Raw genomic sequence first — 14,451 nt, 5'->3', positions numbered from 1 at the left:
TGATTCTTGATTGCAAATCCTTCCTTCAGGTTTAACAACATTCTACCCCCCACACGCTCTCCGCTCTACTAATTGTATCTGGCCCTAATGTTGACCTGAACATTACGAGATCTGTGGTGTTCCTCAGGGGGGATTGTTAGGCCAATTAATTATTCTGATCATGGACCTGGCTGTTTCAGTTTAGTTTTCAGTAATTGTATGAAACACTGCAGCAACATGACACGTACATTCATACAGGCTCCCATTGTTTACCCAGCTGCAGTACCCTGGCGCTGGGACTCGATAATAACATAATCCATACTGAGATAGCCCTGACTTCCTTAAGCCCTCAGCGCTCCTCGCAGCTCAAATACTGGGAGTCTATTCAACCCAGACAGTGGGACTTCACACTCATGAACAGAATAGGGAGAACAGAAACAGCAGAATCACAGAACAGCAAATAAGAAAAGGGCTAAAGATAAGCGACCTGGGGCCTCTATCACGTTGGGTTTGTTTTCAGACAAAATCAATGTCTTTGTGTGCGTTGTACAGGAAAGATGCAGACTACTTCACTGGGCAAGGTCTATGCCCCTGATCCTGATGATTGGGACAACAAGACCTACACCTTAGACGCAAGAGGAATGAAGTAGGTGTTACGTTTGTCTATAATGAGAGTGAGTCATAAGTAAGAACACACCGTTGACAACATGTTACAGGAGTTCCCTATGTACAGGACAGTTAATCAGTTAAACAGTTAACATATGAGGGATACAAATAGAGATGGGAGGGATTGGAGGATGTCATATAAAATCAACACCATTTCATACTTGGTCAGCGAGTGCTTATTCAACATGTACATCTGATCCGATGGCCTCGACCCCTAAAGAACGTTCCCTATGTGTTGAAATGATGAAGAAATATGATCAACAGTGATTGCTACTATGCTGAACATTGCAATCATATTCAGAGCAATCAGAGGATGCATTTGTATCCTGTCAACTGGTGGAATTGTGGGGGGAAAAGGATAAAATAATGTTTTCTCTGCGATTGTTTACAATTTAGCATCTAACACAGTCAGGGAGTAAAAGAAAAATCCCAATTGCATATTTGACACATTCCTGTTTTATTCATATGGACTTGAACAAGGAGGAACTTTTTGGCCTTGTCCAATAATATACACTTATTTCCTTATTTATATATTTTTTTAAGATTTTCCATTGCACGCCCTAATGAATACTACCCAGTCATTCAAGTTTTCCACAACGTCCTTGCCCTACCAACAGGTATTTCACCTTAGACAAGAGTACAGGTCACCTGGCCATCAGACAGCATACCCTAGCGGGCAGCTACTATCTCAGAGTGGGCGTGTCGGATGGGGTGTGGCCGGACGTGGTGTCGCGGGTCACAGTTCACGTGCGGGAGCTGGAGGACAAGGCAATCCATTTGTCAGCCTCCCTGCGTCTCACAGGTAGGCTACAGCAGCGTGACAGTGTCGTTCTAATCTAATCTACAGTCTATGATAGGGCCTTGTGTTTTGGTTAATCATGTCACAGTTTAACCTTTATTTAAAGCTTTTTCATCAAACTGTCCCCTTTTCTTTTACGTCATAGCACCATCCTCAGACAATTTCATTCATTTTTGGTCTAATTCTAATTTCTGGGAAGAGGCTGAAAATAATGATTAAAATCCAGGTCATGTGACTTGATTAGCCAAAACACAGGGCCCTCATGATAAAGGCTGTGTCTGAAAAGAATACTAGCTGTCAAATCCTTGTTTCCTCTATCCTTATTGTTTCCTCAATTCCTCTCAAAGCGCATTGGAGGATAGGACTCAAGGTCTCTCTCTGGACCTCCTCATCCAATGAGCTTGGAGAGGAGTTCAGGAAACAAGAACAGAATAAGTAATAATTTGGCAGCTAGTGAGGTTTTCAGACAGAGCCTACGGTCACTAGTTTTTTTTTTAACGACTACATTACGTGACTTGACAGGAGAAAGTTTGGGCCAAAAGTTTTTCCTGTCAGGTCACGGGATTAATAAAAGCTTCAGGCCCTAGTCAAGTCATGACCCACACACAGTTCAGCAACTACATTGATGCTACTGCTGCTGCTGTTACTCCACAGCAGGATTGCTCTATGGGAGAAGATTATCTAACAAAGTTTATGTTGATACGAGCTCTGAAGTCTGAACCTGTCAACATAAGTTACTTTTTCCATTTGTTTTCCTTTCTCTCGCTCTCTGTCACTTGTCTTTCCACCCACACCAAGCATCTGTTTTTTTTCTTCTTTTCTTTCGTTCCTTTGTTGGAGCGATATAGAGTGTAGCTTTTATTGAAATGTGTTTGGTTTGAGAAAGACAATAACTGCCAAGTTATTGTTATTATGATTGAATAAACTCAGACATTAAGTGGGTGATTATGAGGTTGTCAAATTAATTAAGGTGGAATCAGCGTCTGCTCAGTGAATTTAAACAGGAGAAAGAAGAAGAAATGAGTTATAAAGTCTCGGGATCTGGAATTGGTCCTCCCGAGGCTCCACTGTGAGCAAGCAAACCCAATGGATCCAGGTTGCTTTTTAAGCTTTTCCTAAAGATCAAAGCATTTTACGTTGAATGTGGGTCTCACCGTCTCCCTTACAAGCTGTAAGGCATGTACTTTACCACAAATCTATACAACCAATAGTCCCTATCACTTCAAGTAGCAGTGTGTGTCAAACATGTGGTGCCTTTTTCACCCAAAAAAATGCCGTTTAATGTCTTGGTCTTGTGGCTCTCTCTGGGCATATCCCAATTGTAAAGGTCAATTTCAAACTGCCAGGTTAGTCCTTGACATTTGAAAATCCATTGTATGAATAGACTACAAGGCTATTAGGCATACTAGGGAATCATTTTCATTTTGTATAGATTAAAGATTACTTTTTCCACCCTCTCCGATATTATTAGAAGAGACGCATAGCTAATGCTTTGACCTCTAAATCTATTTAATAGTGAGGCCGTCAAATGGTTTATACCGGAGCCAAAGAGTCGGGTCTCGCTGGAAATAATTAAATAACAGTAAATAAAATAGTTTCACCTAATGGGTGAGTGAACTGACGTGTGGCCAGCATATGTCAATCTAGAGGAATGTTGGAGATTACATTTGATAATAGAACCAAGACTGAGAACACTTTGATCCACTCCGCCTGTCAGTGAGTAGTGAACGTTCAGTGAATGTGTGTATGTGTGTCTCTCTCTTGCTGTGTGTGTGTGTGTGTTTGTTTGTATTTCTCCCTTCTGTAGGCATCACTGCCAGGGATTTTATTGAGTCCCAGGTGGACAAGACGAGTCGACAGGATATGTTCAGGGGCTTCCTGTCTGAACACCTGTCCGTCAGATCAGGTGCCATCAACGTATTCAGCCTGACAGACGTAGGACTGAAGACGCTGGACGTGCGCTTCTCTGTGCACAGCGACAGCTACCTTCGCCCAGAGAAACTCCATGGATACCTTGCGGTGCATAAAAAGAAGGTACACCTCAAGGTTTTCCCTTCTTGAAGATAGGGATCTTAGCTCATACATCTCTAGGTGCATAGCAGAGCTTGGCGTTCTTGAGATCATTTCTTTATCAGCCAAGAGGTGTGGTGTGCATTCATATCTTTTTCATTCATGTTGTTCACACCAACTCTCCCCCTTGTGTGTTCATACCTGCTTCCTCACTCTTTCTCTATCTCTCCCCAACTCCTTCCCTCTATCTTTTAAATCAAAGCAAATTAAATGTTATTTGTCACGTGCACCGAAAACAACAGGTGTAGACTTTACCGTGAAATGCTTACTTACGAACCCATTCCCAACAATGCCGTCACTGCAACCCCCCCTCCAGGTCTCTGATCACTATCTTGTTTCCTTTTCTGTCTCCTCTCCTCCAACCCTAGCCACTCAGCCCCTACCCACATGGTCATGCTCCGTTGCAATCTTCGCTCTCTCTTTCTCACTACTCTCTCCTCTTCTATCCTATCACCTCTCCCTTATACTAAATCTTTCTCCCTCCTGTCTCCTGATTCTGCCTCTTCGACCCTACTCTCCTCCCTTTCCGCATCCTATGACTCACACTGTCCCCTTTCCTCCCAGCCAGCTCGGCCCTCCCCTCCTGCTACGTGGATGAGTGACTCATTGCGAACATACAGAACAGGGCTGTAATGGACAGAGCAAAAATGGAGGAAAACTAAACGTCAGGATGACCTATCATCCTTTTACTCTCTCCTCTCTACCTTCTCTTCTTCTGTATACGCTGCTAAAGCCACTTTCAATCACTCTAAATCTCAAACTTCTGCTTCTAACCCACCTTTCCTCCCTCCTTAATCCCCCCTCCTCCTCCCTCTCTGCAGACAACTTTGTCAACCACTTTGAAAAGAAGGTTGATGACATCCGCTCCTCATTCACTCAGCCTATTAAGTCCACTGGTCCCACTCAAACAGAACTTCCCTACTCCTTGACCTCTCTCTCCCCTCTCTCTCCAGATAAAATCCTGCAACTAGTGGAGGTCCAGCCGCCTGACAACCTGTCGCTCGACCCAATTCCCTCTTTCCTTCTCTGGAGACCTTCTCCCATTCCTCACTTCTCTCATCAACTCATCCCTGACCACTGTTTGTGTCCCCTCTGACTTCAAACGGGCCTGAATCACTCCCCTCCTCAAGAAACCAACACTTGAAAACTACAGACCAGTATCCCTTCTTTATTTTCTTTCCAAAACACTTGAGTGTGCTGTCCCGTGGTCCCGTGTGGCTCAGTTGGTAGAGCATGGCGCTTGCAACGCCAGGGTTGTGGGTTCAATTCCCACGGGGGGACCAGGGTTCAATTCCCACGGGGGGACCAGGATGAATATGTATGAACTTTCCAATTTGTAAGTCGCTCTGGATAAGAGCGTCTGCTAAATGACTTAAATGTAAATGTTAAATGTCTGTGTCTGACCAACCCCCTCACTATCTCTCTCAAAATGATATTCTTGACCCCAAGTAGTCAGGATTCAAGACAGGTCACTCAACTGAGACTGCTCTTCTCTGTGTCACGGAAGCTCTCTGCACAGCCAAAGCTGACACTCTCTCCTCTGTTCACATCCTCCTAGATCTATCCACTGCCTTTGACACAGTGAGCCATCAGATTCTCCTCTCCACCATCTCAGGGCTGGGTGTCTCAGGCTCTGCACACTCTTGTATTGCATCCCACCTGGCAGGTCGCTCTTACTGTACCAGGCGACGTGGAGAGGATCTGTGTCTTTACAACACTCTCACTACTGGTGTCCCCCAGGGCTCGGTTTTAGGCCCTCGTCTCATCTTTCTATGCATCAGGTCACTAGGCTCCGTCATATCCACAAATGGTCTCTCCTATCATTGCTATGCGGATGACACTCAACCCCCTTCTGACACTCAGGTCGTGACACGCATCTCTGCGTGCTTAGCAGATATCTCGGCCTAGCACATCAAGCTCAACCTTGACAAGACAGAGCTGCCCTTCCTCTCCAGGGAAGGCCTGCCGCTTTAAGACATCTCCATCACAGTTGAGAACTCCACGGTGTCCCCCTCCCAAAGTACAAAGAACCTTGGTGTGACCCTGGAAACACCCTGTTGTTCTCTGCAAACATCAAAGCAGTGACTCGCTCCTGCAGGTTCATGCTCTACAACAATGGTATTCAAACGGTTTCAGCGGTGACCCAATTTTTTTTCAACAGAATTTCTAAGGTCTACATTCTTTTCACAAAGAATTTCTTGCAACCCTACCACACCCCAAATCTAATGTCACAACCGTAAAATCTGTAACTTTAGATTTTTTCATTGAAAGGTTGCTTGATCGAATCCCCGAGCTGACAACGTAAAAATCTGTCGTTCTGCCCCTGAACAAGGCAGTTAACCCACTGTTCCCCGGTAGGCCGTCATTGTAAATAAGAATTCGTTCTTAACTGACTTGTCTAGCTAAATAAAGGTTAAAAATAAATAAAACGTATATATATTGTCCCATGCAATAATCTGTACTCTGATTTATGTATTTGATTTTTTACGTTTTGCGATGCCACTGCAGTTCCACGACTTTGAGTAGCACTCCTCTACAACACCCGTGGAGTGTGACCCTACCTCGCAGAGGAACCCCCCGCGCAGATCCTAATCCAGGCACTAATCCAGGCAAAATGTTCAATGTTAAAAAAGAATACAAATTTGCTAAAAATCACAAAAGGAAACAGTAACACAATGAAAAAAATAACGAGGTAATAGGTAATATGTACATGTAGGTAGGGGTGACTAGGCAATCAGGATAAATAATGAACAGAGTAGCAGCAGTGTATATAAAGAGTGTGAAAGTGTCTCTATGTGTATGTGTGTGTGGCGTCAATATGTGTGTGAGCGTGTGTAGTCGTAGGTAGTCTACAGTATATATGTGTGTGTTGGAGTGTCATTGTAGTATGTGTGAGTGTGTGGGTAGAGTCCAGTGAGTGTGCATTGAGCCGGTGCAAAATAGTAAAATAAAAGTGTAACTAAAAAGGGGGTCGGATGCCAAGCAGTTGCCATACCAAGCGGGGATGCAGATGCTCTCAATGGTGCAGCTGTAGAACGTTTTGAGGATCTGTGGGCCCATGCCAAATTTTTTCAACCTCCTGAGGGGGAAGAGACATTGTTGTCCCCTCTTTACGACTGTGTTGGTGTGTTTGGACCATGATAATTCCTTACTGATGTGGACACTGAGGAACTTGAAGCCCGCGACCCGCTCCACTACAGCCCTGTTGATGTGGATGGGGCTGTGCTCGGCCTTCCATTTCCTGTAGTCCACGATTAGCTCCTTTGTCTTGCTGACGTTGAGCGAGAGGTTGTTGTCCTGGAATCACACTGCCAGGTCTCTGACCTCCTCCCTATAGGCTGTCTCGTCGCCGGTAATCAGGCCTACCACCGTTGCGTTGTCGGCAAACATTATGATGGTGTTGGAGTCATGAGCAGTCGTGGGTGAACAGGGAATACAGGAAGGGACTAAGCACGCACCCCTGAAGGGTGTTGAGGGTCAGTGTGGCGGTCCTGAGCTTAGTGATGAGCTTGAAAGGGCACTATGGTGTTGAACGCTGAGCTGTATTCAATGAACAGCATTCTCACTTAGTTGTTCCTTTTGTCCAGGTGGGAAAGGGCACTGTGGACTGCAGCAGAGATTGCGTCTTCTGTGGTTCTGTTGGGGTGGTGGACGGATTGGAGTGGGTCCAGGGTGTCTGGGATGATGGTGTTGATGTGAGCCATGACCAGCCTTTCAAATAATTTAATGGCTACAGACATGAGTGCTACGGGGCAATGGTCATTTAGACAGGTTACCATGGCGTTCTTGGGCACAGGGACTATGGTGGTCTACTTGAAACATATAGGTATTACAGAATGGGTCAAGGAGAGGTTGAAAATGTCAATGAAGACACTCGACAGCTGGTCAGCGTTCTGAGTACGCGTTCTGGTAATGCTTCTGGGCATGCAGCCTTGTGAATGTTAACCTGTTTAAAGTTCTTGCAGCAGCTACAGCGAGCATGATCACACAGTTCTCCAGAACAGCTGGTGCTCTCACAAATGGTTCAGAGTTGCTAGCCTCGAAGTAAGCATAGAAGGCATTTAGCTCGTCTGGGACACTTGCGTCGCTGGGCAGCTCGCACCTGGGTTTCACAATGTAATTTGTGATAGTTTGCAAGCCCTGCCACATCCGCCGAGTATCAGAGCTGGTGTAGTAGGATTTGATTTTAGTCCTGTGTTGACGCTTTGGCTGCTTGATGGTTCGTCGGAGGGCGTAGTGGGATTTCTTATAAGCGTCCAGACTAGTGTCCCACTCCTTGAAAGTGTCAGCTCAAGCCTTTAGCTCAGTGTGGATGTTGCCTGTAATGGCTTCTGTTTGGGATATGTACGTACGGTCACTGTGGGGACGACGTCGTCAATGCACTTATACATTTTTTATACATTTTTATTTATTTAACCTTTATCAAAGCAGTCACCGGCTGATAATTATAATTATGCGGCGCATAATTGGCCCAGCGTCGTCCGGGTTTGGCCGGAGTAGGCTATCATTGTAAATAAGAATTTGTTCTTAACTGACTTGCCTAGTTAAATAAACTTCTCAATGCCATCGAATGAACCCCGGAACATACTCCAGTCTGTATCTTAGCATCCGCTTCTTCCCTCCATCCCTCACTCACTCCATCTCCTACCCTCTTTTCTCTGTCTGTCTTTCTCAGACCTCAGTCATTTATTGAAAATAAATCTGCCATTTTGCACACTTGGTTATTTGAACGTAAATATGTCTATGTGCAAGGAGTATCAGCTTGCCTCATCACACCCCTTCCTTCCTTCTCTCCCTCTCTCGTTCTCTTTCTCTTTCTCTCTCTTTCCTTAGCTGCAGTCTCTGCTGCGGGTGAATTTGTCCCAGGTACAGGTGGATGAGTGTGTGTATACAGACTGCAGGGCGGGTGGGGGTTGCTCCACATACCTCAGCGTCAGTGACACGCCCACCCTGGTGGATGCTGGCAACATGGCCCTGGTGTCTGTGACAGTGACTTCCTCAGCTGTGTGTGGCTGCACCGCAAGGGACCGTGTCCACCAGGCATGTTCCTCCTACCCCACAAACCCCTGCTTCAATGGAGGCACCTGCATGGACACCCTAAGTGGGTACAGGTGAGCAGAGAGCAACGACTACAGCAACACACCTCACCTGAGGACCATGTGAACTGTGTTGTGTTTAGTAAGGCACATCATAGCTGAAAACAAGATATAGGGCTATACTTATTGGACAAGTGTAGATAATTCCTCCCTTTTTTCCTCAATTTCTGACCATTTTCTTCCAATTTAACTCTATTGAACACGATTGTATCCTGTATTTATTGTATTTAATTGATTATGCAAGATAAAATATACTTTCATAGGTGACAAATAAGAGATGATTGAGATAATGTGATTGAAATAGTCAAGAGGAAATCTACAGAGATAGTGATGTGGAGAAAATGAGATCCGAATCAGAAATGACACTAGAGCTACCTGGGAAAAAATGATTTCAGACTAGAATGACAATAAATGAAGGGTTAAAAAAAATTGACATTTCAATGATGAATTACCTCCTAATTATATGCTGGAGCCTTGAATGCTAAGCATATACAGCAGTCAGAAATCCATAAAAACCCAGTACAATTGCCCCATGTGGGCGCATCACAGAGGAAACAGGATGGAGCTAATTTGATGATGAGGATTAATGGTAGGATTTAAGAAATGTAGGCCAGTGAGATTACAACAATAACTACCCACCCCTCTCTTGTAAGTGCTGACAACTTTTCACAATCCCACTTAATACCATTTACATGACCATGTAAAGTGAAGTTAGCCAGACAGACGTGCATACAGAAGAACACGTCCGCCTTAAAACCTTAGAACATGAGGGTTACGCTCATGGCCTGTGTCCCAAATGGCATCCTTTTCCTTATATAGTGCACTACTTTGGACCAGAGCCCTATGGGCCCTAGGGTGCCATTTGGTGCACAGCCATGCATTCTGTGTTTTTTATCTGCCACATCAGCTGCAGTCTGCAGTCTTGTGAGAGAAAGTCCTAGCCCTTGTCAGAATATTGATGCTGCTATATAACCCAAGGTGTATTCAGTATGTGCGTAAAAAATCCAATTTCGGCACCATCCCATGTAGAGAGAGCTTAATAGCCAGTCTGAGACATTGCCTTATCAGATAGTGTCAGTCAAAAGGGAAAAACAGAGGAAGAAACATGCTCTGGAGTCTGGATTGGATTGGCATTGCTCTCTGGAGTCACATGGAAAATGCCTGGGAAGGTATGTGCTTGTGTGTGTGTGCGTGTGTGTGTCTGTAGTGTGTTCTTTTGCCCATATGTGTGTATGCTTAAGCACAAACGTGCATGCACTCTTTCTTCCGTATCTGTCTGTGTGTGTAAACACAAGTCTTTCCTAGAACCATCCCCCTGTCTCTCTCCAAATGGATCAGTATTCCTGACATGTGTTGGCCCTCTGCAGAATAAACAGAGTTGGAGACGGAGAGAAAAGAGAAAACAGACCCTAACAGTGCACAGCAGAGCCATATGCTCAGAGACGCCGCATGGAAAGAGATGGCTGTGACATTCTCTACCAAGCCCAGTTCGTCTCATATCAATTTTCACCAGGGGTGTGAGAATATTCTGCTTCTCCCCTGTTTGGATTGAAAGTGTTGTTTTTCTCACTGCATGTATTGTATATCAAGTCATTTCTTTGATTAAGATTTATGGCTCGTAGACATGCAGATGCACTAGCGGACGCATGCCATGAAAAAGTGGAGGCCTGCCATGAAGAAGTGGAGGCCTGCCATGAAGAAGTGGAGGCCTGCCATGAAGAAGTGGAGGCATGCCATGAACAAGTGGAGGCATGCCATGAACAAGTGGAGGCATGCCATGAAGAAGTGGAGACATTCCATGAATAAGTGGAGGCATGCCATGAAGAAGTGGAGGCATCCCATGAATAAGTGGAGGAATGCCATGAAGAAGTGGAGACATTCCATGAATAAGTGGAGGCATGCCATGAAGAAGTGGAGGCATGCCATGAAGAAGTGGAGGCATTCCATGAAGAAGTGGAGGCATGCCATGAAGAAGTGGAGGCATTCCATGAAGAAGTGGAGGGAGTCCATGAAGAAGTGGAGGCATTCCATGAATAAGTGGAGGCATGCCATGAAGAAGTGGAGGCATTCCATGAAGAAGTGGAGGCATGCCATTAAGAAGTGGAGGCATGCCATGAAGAAGTGGAGACATTCCATGAATAAGTGGAGGCATTCCATGAAGAAGTGGAGGCATCCCATGAAGAAGTGGAGGCATTCCATGAAGAAGTGGAGGCATCCCATGAAGAAGTGGAGGCATCCCATGAAGAAGTGGAGGCATTCCATGAAGAAGTGGAGGCATTCCATGAAGAAGTGGATACATGCCATGAAGAAGTGGAGGGAGTCCATGAAGAAGTGGAGGCATTCCATGAATAAGTGGAGGCATGCCATGAAGAAGTGGAGGCATTCCATGAAGAAGTGGAGGCATTCCATGAAGAAGTGGAGGCATTCCATGAAGAAGTGGAGGCATTCCATGAAGAAGTGGAGGCATTCCATGAAGAAGTGGATACATGCCATGAAGAAGTGGAGGGAGTCCATGAAGAAGTGGAGGCATTCCATGAATAAGTGGAGGCATGCCATGAAGAAGTGGAGGCATTCCATGAAGAAGTGGAGGCATTCCATGAAGAAGTGGAGGCATTCCATGAAGAAGTGGAGGGATGCCATGAAGAAGTGGAGGCATGCCATGAAGAAGTGGAGGCATTCCATGAATAAGTGGAGGCATGCCATGAAGAAGTGGAGACATTCCATGAAGAAGTGGAGGCATGCCATGAAGAAGTGGAGGCATTCCATGAAGAAGTGGAGGCATGCCATGAAGAAGTGGAGGCATTCCATGAAGAAGTGGAGGCATGCCATGAAGAAGTGGAGGCATGCCATGAAGAAGTGGAGGCATGCCATGAATAAGTGGAGGCATGCCATGAAGAAGTGGAGACATGCCATGAAGAAGTGGAGGCATTCCATGAAGAAGTGGATGCATGCCATGAAGAAGTGGAGGCATTCCATGAATAAGTGGAGGCATGCCATGAAGAAGTGGAGACATTCCATGAATAAGTGGAGGCATGCCATGAAGAAGTGGAGACATGCCATGAAGACGATCAATTCATTCTGCTTAATTTTGTTCTTCATTCAGTTAGCAATGGTCCATAGAAGCACTATAAGCTGTAATCAAGGCAAAGGAAGGGAAAGGAGAGGTAATCACAAAGAAATCAGTCAGAGTGCTTCTGCCTGCAAAACCCACATGCACCCACACATGCGCGCGTGCGCACACACACACACACAAGACACTCTTGCACACACATACACTGTACTTGGGGTACAAACTCTTGTCATTGTAGTGGTACCCTGCAAGGTGCAAAATAATAACTGAAAGCCACGCCCACACTAAGCCACCCTCCAATGATTGGGTACAAAAATGTACCATTATACTAGATGTCCCCTAAAAGGTACCGAAAAGTATCATTTGAGATCTAATGTGTACCTCTGAATGTACATTATGTATATTTCGATTTTTGTGTACCCCAGGGAAAAATACTGTACCCTAACTGCACCCTTTTTTTCTGAGAGAGTCCGTACACTACACCATACCATGGAATCTGCACAGCAGAGTAATGGGACTGAAACAAGGAGAGATTGAGAATCAGTGATACTGTAGGGGGCCTAGAAAAGTGGGAATCATGTTCTTAATCATGCTCGAACAAAGGGATCTGATGTGCTGCTGAGCAGTGGTAAGTTAGAGGAGTTCTACAGCCCCTAAACCTCTGTTTCGGCTCACAAGCTAAACAATGTTATAAGGATAATAAAATGAATAGAAAGATAGAGCGACTTGTGTTTCTATGTAATGTTTTCAATGCAGTATTTAATATGTACTTGATGTGTTTCATGCCTAATGCACAAGTAGCTACTGTATGTAGATGAAAGCCCTGCCTGTCATTTATAAAGATACGTTGCACAGCACTTTACACACACACACAGATATGACAATATAGCCAGCCCCGTCATAATGTTTCAATATGGAAAAATTACTGTTAATGTTCTTTGGGGTGCTTTTTTTCAATGCCACCACAGATGCCAGTGCCCACCGCAGTACGAGGGTCCTGAGTGCCAGCAGACAAGGCGAAGTTTCCTTGGCAACGGCTATGCCTGGTTTCCTCCCATAAGGCCGTGCTTTGATAGCCATCTCTCCCTGGAGTTCATCACAGGGGCTGAGGATGGGCTGCTGCTCTACAGCGGGCCTCTGGCCACCCTGCTTCCCGGAGACCCAGAGGACTACATGGCCATAGGTAGGGTAATGTGTTACCCACTTAGGATTTGAACCCAGGCCATGGAGATCACGTAAGCCCTCTGAGCTAAAGCCTAGGCATTAACTGGGAGCTAACTCAAGTCTTTAGGTCTCAGGCAAGGTTAATCAGCCCTCTAGCGTGGTTTACCAAACCAACTCTGTTACACAAAGGCAAGTATACTGCATCTACCTTCCAGTCCAACCAAGGGGCATGATTTGAATAACAAATGGAATGTGTGGGATATATCCAGCGCTATTTGGATTAATTAGGTTGCTTAGTCATACAGCCCAGACAGAGACAAAACATTAAAAGTAAAGCAGTGTAACCTTGTTAATGGGTTCACTTCACTTGTTCATGAAAAGTAGATAATGGTCCGTACCTTTGGGATGAACTGTTCGTTACATATGTACAGTAAATATACAGTTTCATGTAAAGTATATATGTATGCATTGACTATTTGACACTGAACAACATCCCTCCAAGAGCATCAGAAGTGCATACAACACCACAGTTGAACTTTGACCATTTAAGTCAGTAGGTGGAATGTCATGGTGATGCTGGTACTGATGACCTCTCTTCTCCTCAGAGCTGATTGGTGGAACACCTAGCCTGAAAATCAACCATGGGTCTGGAACCCTGGTCCTGCAGTTGCCGGGAAATGTGGTTGTGTCCGACAGACGCTGGCACCGTCTAGATGTTAGGAGCAACAGTAAAGTAAGCGAACCATTAAATGGCTGTATTCGCATCCTGAAAACACACATTCTTCCATGTTCTTACCTGTATGTGTATGTTTGTGTGTGTGCAGAGATTGTTACCTTCCTCTTCTTCTCTTGGGTTTTCAGGAAGTGCGTTTCACCCTGGATCGCTGCTCCAGTGCCATTGTCATGGAGACGGAGGGCGTGGACAGCTGGGCCATGACCGAGGACCGCTCTTCTTGTGAAGTCAGAGGAGTCACGCCCAATAGGGACAGGTACTGTCCTGCTCAGAATCCCACCCCTCTGACATCACACCAATCACACCTGCCAGCCAGTGAAGGCATTGCCGATGGCCAAAATAGTTCCTCTGAAAGGCATTAAAAGATCTACGAACATCTATCCATCTACCATGCATACTCCAATTATTGTAGCAGCCACTGTGTCATCCAGTGTTGGTTACAATTAAGATAAGGTACTATACAGATGAGTTGACACGAGTGAGTGGTGTGATTCTGGAAGGATGGATGGATGGACAAAACAAACAAATGGACAGACAGACAAATGGTTTGAATGGACAGACAGATAAATGGTTTGAATGGACAGGCAGATAAATGGTTTGAATGGACAGACAGATAAATGGTTTGAATGGACAGACAGATAAATGGTTTGAATGGACAGGCAGATAAATGGTTTGAATGGACAGGCAGATAAATGGTTTGAATGGACAGACAGATAAATGGTTTGAATGGACAGACAGATAAATGGTCTGAATGGACAGGCAGATAAATGGTTTGAATGGACAGGCAGATAAATGGTTTGAATGGACAGACAGATAAATGGTTTGAATGGACAGGCAGATAAATGGTTTGAATGGACAGACAGATAAATGGTTT

General features: G+C 45.0%; 1 protein-coding gene across 1 annotated transcript in view; it reads left to right on the top strand.

Annotated features, from left to right (window-relative positions):
- LOC129866846 (neural-cadherin-like) overlaps positions 1-14,451 on the top strand; it is a 119,842-nt gene that overhangs the window by 75,699 nt on the left and 29,692 nt on the right. The window contains exons 19-25 of the mRNA XM_055939819.1: positions 532-625; positions 1,263-1,447; positions 3,252-3,478; positions 8,348-8,625; positions 12,649-12,863; positions 13,450-13,577; positions 13,706-13,833. Coding sequence (XP_055795794.1) covers positions 532-625; positions 1,263-1,447; positions 3,252-3,478; positions 8,348-8,625; positions 12,649-12,863; positions 13,450-13,577; positions 13,706-13,833 — 1,255 coding nt within the window. The remainder of the gene's footprint in view (positions 1-531; positions 626-1,262; positions 1,448-3,251; positions 3,479-8,347; positions 8,626-12,648; positions 12,864-13,449; positions 13,578-13,705; positions 13,834-14,451) is intronic.

Source organism: Salvelinus fontinalis, chromosome 12 (assembly GCF_029448725.1).
Source record: "Salvelinus fontinalis isolate EN_2023a chromosome 12, ASM2944872v1, whole genome shotgun sequence".
NCBI classification, from domain to species: domain Eukaryota; kingdom Metazoa; phylum Chordata; class Actinopteri; order Salmoniformes; family Salmonidae; genus Salvelinus; species Salvelinus fontinalis.
The sequence above is the reverse complement of the archived record's forward strand: the minus strand, read 5'-3'. Positions and strand labels throughout refer to the sequence as shown.